Raw genomic sequence first — 12,375 nt, forward strand, 5'->3', positions numbered from 1 at the left:
GCCAAAAAAGGGAACAGTTTCTTGATACCTTCCATCATCACCTTCATCATCATTTTTGTAGGCTACAGTTCATTGCTTGTTCTATCCATCATGAAGGACCCTAAAGATGTCAACATGGCTCTTTGGGTTGGTCTTGCTGTTGGTGGGTCCATCTTGGCATCTTTCNTAAGGTATATTTTTACACATATTTGCCAACAATGATGTGAGTATGACTGAAGCTTGAATACAGTGTAGAAAGCCATTTCACAGTAACTTTGTCAACTTAAACAATTTCTGAATTGCTCAAATCTCCACAGCAGACACAAAACAAAATGCCACACGTTTAATGAGGCATTTAAAGTAACAAAACAATAAACATTTCGACAACCTTTCTGTCCAGTTGCATTAATCTTATCAAAGATTTTCTATCAATGATGCTTGCATAGGACCACTGCTGTTTCCTCCAATATAAAAAAAATCCCCAGTGGAATTTTACTATCTGAATTCTGAATTGAACAATTCATTTGTAAATGTAGTGTTCCTAGAACCCATCTTTTGGAATTGCTGGCCTTTTTATGTTTTGTGAAATGGTCCTTTAACAACCACCTTCCAAGATTGTTAAATGATTGGGAAACATCTTGAGGCTAAAACCTGCAGGTGATGAAAACACATCAGTCATCCAAGTACTTTTCCAGTGTTATGCTCCAATTTGTTTGGTTTAAATACTGTTAGGGAGACTTTTATATTAGGATAGTCCTATGTAAGATGATTTATTTTTGGAATTCTACATATAAACACTTATGTCACTTTGTACAGAGAAGATGATGATTAACCCTAAAAATGTGTTCTTTATCTTTTAATTTCCAGACCTCTTTCCTTCTCCTCATCACCTTGACTCATGAAGGTACAAAGGCCCTCCTTCCAGAGCAGAAACCTCTTGCTCTGCTGTGTATTGGCTGCTCTCTCATTGCACCAAGTGTCCTTGTGCTGCTCAAAAGCTGCTGGAAAACAGGCGATAAAACAACAAAGCTGCCCAGGAAAACGACTACAGCCCTAGTAAGACCCAAGACAACATTTATTTTTATCTTATTTCTGACTGATAAAAACAAAACATGTCAGTTTCATTGATTCATTTCTTTGGCATTTTTCTTACAAGTGTTCTCATCTGTTTCATTTTCAGGTTTTGTTCTTTGATTTTAGTGTTTCTGTGGGTGTAGCTGGTCTTGCCATCGTTGTAATGCCACATTTGGACATTATAACCAATGTTACAGTCCTGAATAGTGTAGCGGTTCTCTCTGTGCTTCTGCAAGTGGTCACTCAGTGCATTGCCAAAAAAGGGAACAGTTTCTTGATACCTTCCATCATCACCTTCATCATCATTTTTGTAGGCTACAGTTCATTGCTTGTTCTATCCATCATGAAGGACCCTAAAGATGTCAACATGGCTCTTTGGGTTGGTCTTGCTGTTGGTGGGTCCATCTTGGCATCTTTCAGCTGGTTGCAGAACTACTTCAAGCTGATCTGTGAGAACAACAGCTCTATCTTTCTCAAGGGTTTACTTAAAGACATGACAAAGTGCCAGAACATCCTACACATCATGTCAAGCTTCCTCAGGATTGTAGTCACCACCTGTGTGCTTGGAGCCTGCATCCCTCTGACCAAAACAAACTGGGATATTGTGAGTTCAATTCCTGGCCAGGAAAAAAGAATTATATTGATCCTCATTGGGGTCCAGCTGATATCCTCAGCACTCTGTCATTGGTTTGCATTGGCAGCCTGCAAGATACAAGCTATACGACGATGCTTCATTTCAGTTTTATACATGGCTTCCATGGCTGTGATGGCTTTGTTCATCATTCCTGTCATTTTTTACTACCAAGACTACAGAATAAACCTGGACACAACTGAACACATCAACTTCACAAGCTACTGTAATACACTTGTGGATGAAAGAAATCCAAGTCTCAGTGGTAATATGTTGCTGCAGCTGGTTTTGGACGTTACACGAACTCTGTGCTACTTGGACATGTCCAACATTGGCTTAATGACAGGTAATAAAAATCAATGCTTAAATCTACCTCAAGTTACAGGGCTGCATACAACTTCAATATTCTTCTCAATATTATCATAATACAGTTTCACTATATATATAAATAAACACACATATATGAGTACAAAATAGTTTAAAAGCATCTACACCTTAAAGAGTTGTTTTGTCTCCAACACGTACTGTACATCTGCCCAGCATAGTACTGTGATTTTCATCTTTTAATGTTTTGCATTTCTTAGCCTTTCTTATTATTTTTGTTACTTTTAAAACCTATTGCTTAGATTTCTCTTGCTAAACATTGTCTACTTGGCAGAATTGCATTGTAGTCTGTTCATAAATATGTTTTACTTCCTTTAGGTGTGGTGCCCTGGTGGATTACCTTTGGTTTAGCAACTTTTTATGTCTGGTACTTTAAGACACATTGCATCCATCTGACTCAAAACCAGTTTATGAAGAGTCTGTATGATGGAGTCTTTATCGAGCAGTCTTTACTCCTCAACACCCAGTTTGACATTCACACCAACGACAGAATGCATCAGTAAGTTTGTGATACAATATTTTTCTGTCTGATCCATTAGCTTTTGTGGTCAGTGGTTTAAACTTAAACACAAGATGTGTCAGTTTTGTTTTAAGTTGTCAGAATGTTACTTAAATTCTTCATCTTGTCATATAAAGTTTTAGGGAAAATGCAACCACTGCCATGGTTTATCTGTGTTCAACCATGTGGCATGAGACGGATGATGAAATGAAGGACAATGTGATCTCAATGTTCAGGTGAGTTACTATGACTGTTTTAATACCCAGGTTTATAACACTTCAGGAGCATTTTTAACCTTTGAACTAATTTAAAAGAATAGACAAGAAGTTGTTTTATTTGACTGAACCAAACAAAACCATCACACATTTTTGTTCTGCTTTCACATAAGCTGGGTAATGTATGTTTGGTGACCTTAGTGTAAAAAGCAGAATAAATTGACATACAAACAATGACAAGTGATGACAAATGCTGGACGACCAAAAAGATTTCAGTGAAGTTGCTCTGATGTCAAGCTGCTATCAGATTCAAACCAAAACTGAAAACCACCCCCAAGCAGCAGATTTCTTCATCAGAACCTTGGGATTAACAGGTCACAAAATCGAAATTTTCTGTCAGTGCACAACATAAGACTCAAAAAGGACGGCTGTGGCGCAGTAGGGCAACTGTCTTGGGACCGGACAGTCACAGATTCGATTCTCTGCCATACCCATTTGTTGCAGACACCATATCCCTAACTGCTCCCGGGTACTGCTCCACTTGTGTGTATCTCACAACTATGATGGGCTAAATGCAGAGAAAAAAACAATCGTCATATTGTATTGGTACTTACAATAATAAGAACATATAGCACTTTATTCTTCTTCACATTGAGTTGCTCAAGAAGTTCTGCACCAACCTCACCCTATAAAAAAGCATCATCACTTTTTATTAATAAATTTTTTTATCCTTATGTGTTTATGTTTGTCTGACCTCTAAAGACTTGACCGGTACAGACCAAAGACAGAGCCAAAGTTTGAGGATTTCACTTGTGAAGCCCATATCTACTTTGATGATGCATTTGAAAATGCTGAAGGAAAGCAGGGACGTCACCTCAACAAATATGCAAAGAACCTTATGAAAATCATCTCAGAGGTGTATGGGTAAGAACCACATTTTAAAGATGATCTAAAGTTGTGTTTCTGCCCTGGCAGTAATGCTGGAGAAATGTTTTACTGACTTTTATAATTTAACAATATTTTAACCTGTGTGATCAGCACCTTCATTAACACTGATGACACATTCCCCGGAAACCAAGAGCAAATCCCTGATTGGAAGATCCTGAAGACACCATATGGAGGTCGTCTTGTTGTCACTATGCCTCATGGGAATGATATAGTGGTTCACTTCAAAGACAAAGACCTCATTCGGAACAAGAAAATCTGGACTCTGGTAGGAAGGGCTCGATGGAACATTTCAAGTAAATCTTATGCAATATTAATTATGTTGATGATTATTATTTTCTTTTTCAGGTTATGTACCTTTATTATCTTCTGGATTGGAAACTTATGACCAAAAACAACAAAAACCTTCAGGAAGGACAAAATGAAAAAGACATTGCAACACAGATCCAGGTGAGATAAGTCCAAAATCAATTTCTGATTCATTGACTTTCTAACTGAGATGTAATTCAAGGAATCGGTTCTGCCTTGATATTGTCTATCAAGTTTAAATTAGGTTTACCTGAAATACCTGATTATGACTGTTAAAAGGAAGCCTTAAGTGTTCTTAGTGACCTTTAAAGACTTTTAGTATTTAAAATTAGACAAAGATCCTGTGTGATAAATGTAAAACTGAGCATAATTTGCCTCTTTTTCCAGGAAAAAAAGAAAAATACCTATCTCTTGGCTTTGGATGGAGACACAAGCCTGCAGCCCACTGATCTTAAGATCCTCATTGATCATCTGAAAATGTATCCTCGTGTTGGGTCTGTGTCTGGCAGAGTTCACCCCACTGGGACAGGTTGGCACAAAAAATATCAAACTAGATATTGTATATGGAACCATGGTCGGGCTGTCATACGAACCTCTGTATTTCTTCTGCAGGACNTACATGGCTTCCATGGCTGTGATGGCTTTGTTCATCATTCCTGTCATTTTTTACTACCAAGACTACAGAATAAACCTGGACACAACTGAAAGCATCAACTTCACAAGCTACTGTAATACACTTGTGGATGAAAGAAATCCAAGTCTCAGTGGTAATATGTTGCTGCAGCTGGTTTTGGACGTTACACGAACTCTGTGCTACTTGGACATGTCCAACATTGGCTTAATGACAGGTAATAAAAATCAATGCTTAAATCTACCTCAAGTTACAGGGCTGCATACAACTTCAATATTCTTCTCAATATTATCATAATACAGTTTCACTATATATATAAATAAACACACATATATGAGTACAAAATAGTTTAAAAGCATCTACACCTTAAAGAGTTGTTTTGTCTCCAACACGTACTGTACATCTGCCCAGCATAGTACTGTGATTTTCATCTTTTAATGTTTTGCATTTCTTAGCCTTTCTTATTATTTTTGTTACTTTTAAAACCTATTGCTTAGATTTCTCTTGCTAAACATTGTCTACTTGGCAGAATTGCATTGTAGTCTGTTCATAAATATGTTTTACTTCCTTTAGGTGTGGTGCCCTGGTGGATTACCTTTGGTTTAGCAACTTTTTATGTCTGGTACTTTAAGACACATTGCATCCATCTGACTCAAAACCAGTTTATGAAGAGTCTGTATGATGGAGTCTTTATCGAGCAGTCTTTACTCCTCAACACCCAGTTTGACATTCACACCAACGACAGAATGCATCAGTAAGTTTGTGATACAATATTTTTCTGTCTGATCCATTAGCTTTTGTGGTCAGTGGTTTAAACTTAAACACAAGATGTGTCAGTTTTGTTTTAAGTTGTCAGAATGTTACTTAAATTCTTCATCTTGTCATATAAAGTTTTAGGGAAAATGCAACCACTGCCATGGTTTATCTGTGTTCAACCATGTGGCATGAGACGGATGATGAAATGAAGGACAATGTGATCTCAATGTTCAGGTGAGTTACTATGACTGTTTTAATACCCTGGTGTGTCTCACAATTGTGATGAGCTAAATGCAGAGAAAAAACAATCATCATCATTGTATTGGTACATACAATAATAAGAACATATAGCACTTTATTAATAAAAAGTGATGATGCTTTTTTATAGGGTGAGGTTGGTGCAGAACTTCTTGAGCAACTCAATGTGAAGAAGAATAAATTTTTTTATCCTTATGTGTTTATGTTTGTCTGACCTCTAAAGACTTGACCGGTACAGACCAAAGACAGAGCCAAAGTTTGAGGATTTCACTTGTGAAGCCCATATCTACTTTGATGATGCATTTGAAAATGCTGAAGGAAAGCAGGGACGTCACCTCAACAAATATGCAAAGAACCTTATGAAAATCATCTCAGAGGTGTACGGGTAAGAACCACATTTTACAGATGATCTAAAGTTGTGTTTCTGCCCTGGCAGTAATGCTTGACAGACCACTGGAGAAACATGTTTTACTGACTTTATAATTTAACAATCTTTTAACCTGTGTGATCAGCACCTTCATTAACACTGATGACACATCTGGAAACCAAGAGCAAATCCCTGATTGGAAGATCCTGAAGACACCATATGGAGGTCGTCTTGTTGTCACTATGCCTCATGGGAATGATATATTGGTTCACTTCAAAGACAAAGACCTCATTCGGAACAAGAAGAGATGGACTCTTGTAGGAAGGGCTCAATGGGACATTTCAAGACGTAAACCTTATGCAATATTAATTATGTTGATGGTTAATTGTTGTTTTTCAGGTTATGTACCTTTATTATCTTCTGGATTGGAAACTTATGACCAAAAACAACAAAAACCTCCAGGAAGGACAAAATGAAAAAGACATTGCAACACAGATCCAGGTGAGATAAGTCCAAAATCAATTTCTGATTCATTGACTTTCTAACTGAGATGTAATTCAAGGAATCAGTTCTGCCTTGATATTGTCTATCAAGTTTAAATTAGGTTTACCTGAAATACCTGATTATGACTGTTAAAAGGAAGCCTTAAGTGTTCTTAGTGACCTTTAAAGACTTTTAGTATTTAAAATTAGACAAAGATCCTGTGTGATAAATGTAAAACTGAGCATAATTTGCCTCTTTTTCCAGGAAAAAAAGAAAAATACCTATCTCTTGGCTTTGGATGGAGACACAAGCCTGCAGCCCACTGATCTTAAGATCCTCATTGATCATCTGAAAATGTATCCTCGTGTTGGGTCTGTGTCTGGCAGAGTTCACCCCACTGGGACAGGTTGGCACAAAAAATATCAAACTAGATATTGTATATGGAACCATGGTCGGGCTGTCATACGAACCTCTGTATTTCTTTTGCAGGACCTGTGGTTTGGTTCCAGAAGTTTGAGTACGCTATTAATAATTGGATGCTGAAGTCAGCGGAGCATGTGTTTGGCTCCTTGTTGTGTAGCCCTGGCAGCTGCAGTCTGTTCAGAGCAGAGGCGCTGATGGATGACAATGTGATGGAGAAACTTCCCACCAAATCCACTGAGCCCAAACACTACATCCTGTGTGACCAAGGTAATAATATTAATAAAAAAACTGTCTCTCTCTGCAGTCATTTTGGTTACTTGTGCAGGTTTTCTTTATTCCTAAATACATTTTTTGTTCTCTTCAAGGAGAGGACCGATTTCTTACTAGCTTGCTTTTGAAGCAAGGGTGGACCGTGGAGTACATTGATGCATCTAACTCTTACAGCACAGTACCACAGAACTTGAAAGAACTATATAACCAGGTACAAGCACAAACAAAGCAGAGCATTCATCAAAACAGCTGTAAATTAATATGTTTTCAATGTTTTGAACAGATTGATTATCACATGTAATTTTGCCAAATGCGAATTTTGTCACACACTTGTTTCTTCTTTTCAGCGAAGACGATGGGTGCCAACCATAGTGATGAATACAGTCGATCTAATATTCTGCAATAACAGTGCTACCATGAGGAAGTCATCCATGTCCAGGCTATACATATTGTACCATTGGCTTGCACTCTTTGTGTACATTGTAACACCTGCCACTGCCTCTTTTTGTGTAGCAGGTCAGTATTTCATGTGAACACATTTGAACTTTTAACTTTTTGTTCTCCTAACATGTGTTTTGTTTTAGTGATTGTAAACCTGAAAAAAGTAATTCAAATACAAACAGAGAAGGCTAATGGTAAAATCAAAGAGTCATTTATTAACAGAGCAGGTACCAAAATCAGGCTAAGCTAATGGCTAGCCATTTGATCGCCTGTTCCTTATTGTTTTTCAGGTCTATAAAGCAATTTTTTCTCAAAGACAACATACGGTGTGAAAGAGCATTACATTTGTGTTGGGTACCAGGTTGGGGAAGGTTTTCTTTTTCATTTTCAGCATCACCAACTATCCAGGAGAGGGCGCCAGCTATTCATGCTTTGACAAGAGGGTGTGCTGACGGGCTTAACAGGATGCACCTGAGGATCATTACCATCTCCAGGAGGAGGATATAAGCAGCGGGTTGCCAGCACTTCTCTGCCAGAGTGTTGCCTACAGTGGACGCCTACGAGAGACTCCGGAGAAGTTTTCTCAAGTCTTCTGGCCAAGGACTGCCTTTGGAGGATCCCTCTCTAGTGGGGAGCCCGCTCTGCCCCGCCGTCCTCGGAGCCTCCAACTTGGTCTACCTGTCCGCCCTCCAACACCAGCACCCTTCCTACGCCCCCTTTCTGATACCCATACCTGGAACCCACTCCCCTCTGCCGATCCTAAGCCTCAGACTCCAAGTAAGCACCTAACCATTCTCCAGAGTTGGCTGTTTCCCGTCTCCATTCAACTCACCACCTCTCTCTTGATTGCAGCCGGTCCGGATTTCCTGGTTCCTGTCATCCATCCTTTGCCTTGCAATTACTTGTACATTTTGTAAATAAACTATTGCATTTACTCCTTCTCTCTGAGAGTTTCTGCATGTGGGTTCGACTCTTAAAACCCACCATGACAATTTGGTAATTTTAAACTTCTAAACTTTTGCACTGACTAGTTTTGCTGATCAGGCAGACTGATACATTCAGCAGCTTCAAGTTTAATGTAATTTCTGTAGCCTTCTTTCACATTGGTATGTTGTTTTTGAGAAAGACTTGTTTTTTAATTCTGAAAAACCTAACCTCTGAACCAGTCAATACAAAATTCAACCAAAGTTGAGAACAACTTTTTAAATTTTTTGTCTGTTTTTTCCTCCAGGTGTTTTGTCCTTCCTGTTTAACATCCATTTTGCTGTGGCTCTGGTCATAGCTGTGATACCTCCTGCTGTCTATGTGGGGCTTTGTTTTAAGCTCAAAGAAGACACTCAGATCACTATAGCAGCAGTTCTAAGCACCTTCTATGCATTCCTTATGTTGGTGTTGATAATGACTGCTATCGGTATGTTATTTCAAACTGTTGTAACTTAATGCAGACTTGATTTAGCATTTCTTTTGTTCATTTATGTACAATTATATTTTTAATTTACATCTAAAAATGACTTAACTCTAAAACCTGATGCTTTCTTTGTTTCCTACCAGGGTCAATGGTGAAAGGACAAACTATTCTGACACCCAGCAGCATTTTTGTTGTCCCTGTGTTCATTAATTTCTTCATAATTGCAATCATGCATCCCAAGGAATTGTCAGTGTTGTTCTATGCCTTGTTCTACATTATCTACTTGCCAAGTGCTGAAATCCTGCTTTTTATCTACACCATGGTCAACATGAACTGCATCTACTGGGGCACCAGAGAGACAAAACCTGATGATGGGACTTCCGACCCTGCCATGATCCAGCCGCCACCAAAACCACAATGTAAATTCAATGACTAAATTGCTTTCTTGCATTAAGCTTGTGCCATCAAAGTGAAATCTGTCAGTAGAAATGTTTGACTATGCAGTACATTCATGTAGTAACATTTACCCTATTCTCTTACACACATACTGCTGCTTAATCTAGACCTGACCATCTAAAGTTACCTTAGATCATCATAATGTTCTCAAAGGTTTCTAGATAAGGTATAGAATGTCCATTACTTTACCTACTGCTCATCTTACCCTGATTCTCCACTCAGTGTGGAACAGGGCAAACAATGAATCCATTAGATCATATGTGATAGGATGACTCTTTTCCTTTGCTCTAGAGTCCAATCTTTAAACTCCCTGGCCACCTGAAGTTATGTATAATTTTAATTTGCTCCACCGATAAGCATTTTGTTAAGGTGAAAAAATTATTTAGTTCTCATTTCCTTACTTCGTTTAACATTAATATTTTCACCAATAAATATTCTTCTGCCTTATGCTCATAATTACCAGAAATACAATGTCAGCAATATTTATGAGATCTTTTATTATGACCATCCAAGACTTTATGTCATCAGCCTTTTTTTCTCAATGATGAAAGTTTAACATTCAGCATTTTAATGAAGCGTTGGATGGTTTTTAGCACAATTTTAATGGGTTTAGCGATTTTGATTGTTTGATCTCCTAATGAAGACCAGTAATTTGATCTTTGATTTTTTTAATCACAGCCACAAGAAGTGTCTATTTTGTGGTTTGTGTAAGCAAAAGGAAGCAATCCTTTGCATCAATTTAGGTTGAAACAAGTTATTGCCAGCAACATATTAATCACTGTAGTATTTTTCCAGTTGGAAAGTCTAATAAGTTGACTGTTGTTTTATAAAGACAGTATGCATCATAGACTGCAAATTGTATTTCAGCAAGCTTTTAAAACTTACTGATCTGGTAGACTGAATTTATCTGAAGCCTTTGAAACCACAACAATTTCCACCAGCTCTTCTCATAGATTAATTCTTCTAAAATAAAAGTAGCTTTCCTTGATATCACCTAACGCTTTGCACTCTAAAAATCTAAATTAGGATTTTGTGTGATCTGCTTAGAATATGTGTTGGTAATTACTCTTATATTACACCTAATGTAATTTTCTGTTATAATTTGTTCTCCAGGTTGGATAAGACAATTACAGAATATGTCCCGTGAAATCCAGCTGCAGGAGGATTGTCTCAGTGAGGTGTGCATGTTTTTTATCTTAATCTGAACAGAGAATCCTAATCAAGAAAGCTGAGCCAATAGATATATTTTTTTACGTTTTTAGTTCATAATTTTGTAATGAACATAAACAGTAAAAAATAAACAATTCAAAAGTCTTTATCCAATCTATGCTACTAATAACTGTGTTGGTTTCTGCAGGAAGAGGAAAACTACTGGAAAGAGCTGCAGGATAAGTACCTGCAACCTTTTCAAGCTGACAAGGAGACAGATGAAAAGAGGCTGAAAGACCTGCGAGAGTTTAGAAATAAGGTGGGTGTAAAAATCTTTAATTGTCATGCTTCATTGATGGAAAACATGCATCTAAAGTTAATCTCCTATTTCTTTTTTAATACAGGTCTGCTTTTGGTTTTTCTTTGGGAATGTCCTGTGGCTTTTCTTAATTTTCAACATCAAGACCTTTAAAATATTTCCCAGTCTGATAAATATTGACATCAACCTTGAGGAAACTGGAGAAATAATCCAAGCTGAGTTCCTGGATTTTATGTTTTATCTGGGACCTGGTCTTATATTTTTGCTCCAGTTTATGGGCCTGCTGTTTTACAGGTAACCACTTCTATAACATTACCTTTTTCTCGCCAATGTTTTGATATAACAAGACCCCAAAATAAATCTAACCATTTGCCTATTTTCTGCTCCTTTAGAGTTCACACCATCATTGACTATATTGCATCTTTGGACACTGAGCCTGAAGAACAGATCTGGAAGAAAAAACAGTCTTAAAGGTAGTTTTGTAAATTTATGTTATTATTACATTTTTGTTTGTACATATAGAATTCCTGCTAATTTTAGCTATATTGAGCTACACCGCTGGTACTGCTGCCACAACCATTATTGCCATAAATATTCCTGAAACTATGACTAATAATGTTTATGCTACTAATCTACACATTAAAAACTAACCTGCCTGACATTCAGATCTGCCTCCTGGTGAAAATGTTTGGAGCGTCATGAAGAGGAGAATCAAATGACGACAAAGACGACCACGGACTGTTGAGCAGCTGAAATCTAGAATTCAGCGAGCAAGGAAACAGATCCTTCTTGTAAAATGGTTTCTATGCTCTGTTTTAAACTGATAAATGAAAGTGTAGGGAAAACGAAAGGACGAAAAATATAGATCTGTTTCTCTCAACTCTTTTTTTGTGAGTGCTGCAAGGATCACTTTGTAAATTTGTCTCTATTTTCAAAATATAATGTAGATGATCACTAAAATCTATTAAGACCTTTGAAGAAAAAGTTCAACAAGCAGATTTTTTTTTTCTTTTTGTATCTAAACTTAGATTTGTAGTTGCAGAAATCAGTTCTGAATGTGTGTGCACTGTTCACAGCTGCTTTAAACACAGGGGCAGTGTGTGAATGTGCAATAACTGTAATGTGCTGAATAGAAACCTTCATATTTTGAAGTAATGTTGCATAGCAAAATGTAAAATAGACAAAACTCAGTTTGCAAAAACGGAGTTGTGTTGCTGTTGACAAATTTAATTGAAAAATGCAAAAAACTGATACCAATATTGTTGTAATTTCTTGTTTTATCTTTGTAAAGTATGGTTTGTGTTCTTCTCTCATTTTTGTTAAACTCATTACAGTCTTATAATGTGTTTTATTCAAAGGGACCTCACAAAGGTGCAAA

The 12,375-nt window shown here is 37.3% G+C and overlaps 1 protein-coding gene across 5 annotated transcripts; it reads left to right on the plus strand.

Annotated features, from left to right (window-relative positions):
• The first annotated feature begins 837 nt into the window (after window positions 1–837).
• Window positions 838–12,218, plus strand: LOC108242624 (chitin synthase chs-1-like). Of its 5 annotated transcripts, none has more exons than XM_037975741.1 (19): window positions 838–1,035; window positions 1,160–1,801; window positions 4,656–4,884; window positions 5,241–5,421; window positions 5,559–5,657; window positions 5,905–6,066; window positions 6,194–6,365; window positions 6,448–6,549; window positions 6,796–6,937; window positions 7,021–7,221; window positions 7,320–7,435; window positions 7,572–7,740; window positions 8,897–9,076; window positions 9,217–9,492; window positions 10,643–10,707; window positions 10,887–10,997; window positions 11,083–11,291; window positions 11,390–11,470; window positions 11,664–12,218. In XM_037975741.1, the coding sequence occupies exons 2-18, from the start codon at window positions 1,217–1,219 to the stop codon at window positions 11,466–11,468; spliced, it is 3,078 nt and encodes a 1,025-aa protein (XP_037831669.1). In that variant the 5' UTR covers window positions 838–1,035; window positions 1,160–1,216; the 3' UTR covers window positions 11,469–11,470; window positions 11,664–12,218. The 5 variants fall into 5 exon arrangements, with proteins under 5 accessions (XP_037831669.1, XP_037831668.1, XP_024864203.2 ...); XM_025008435.2 differs by lacking the exon at window positions 838–1,035 and having other exon boundaries at window positions 1,520–1,657; window positions 1,755–1,801; XM_037975740.1 differs by lacking the exons at window positions 4,656–4,884; window positions 5,241–5,421; window positions 5,559–5,657; window positions 5,905–6,066 and adding exons at window positions 2,387–2,567; window positions 2,705–2,803; window positions 3,545–3,706 and having other exon boundaries at window positions 1,160–2,030.
• The last annotated feature ends 157 nt before the right edge of the window (window positions 12,219–12,375 follow it).

Source organism: Kryptolebias marmoratus, linkage group LG5 (assembly GCF_001649575.2).
Source record: "Kryptolebias marmoratus isolate JLee-2015 linkage group LG5, ASM164957v2, whole genome shotgun sequence".
In the NCBI taxonomy this organism is placed as follows: Eukaryota; Metazoa; Chordata; class Actinopteri; order Cyprinodontiformes; family Rivulidae; genus Kryptolebias; species Kryptolebias marmoratus.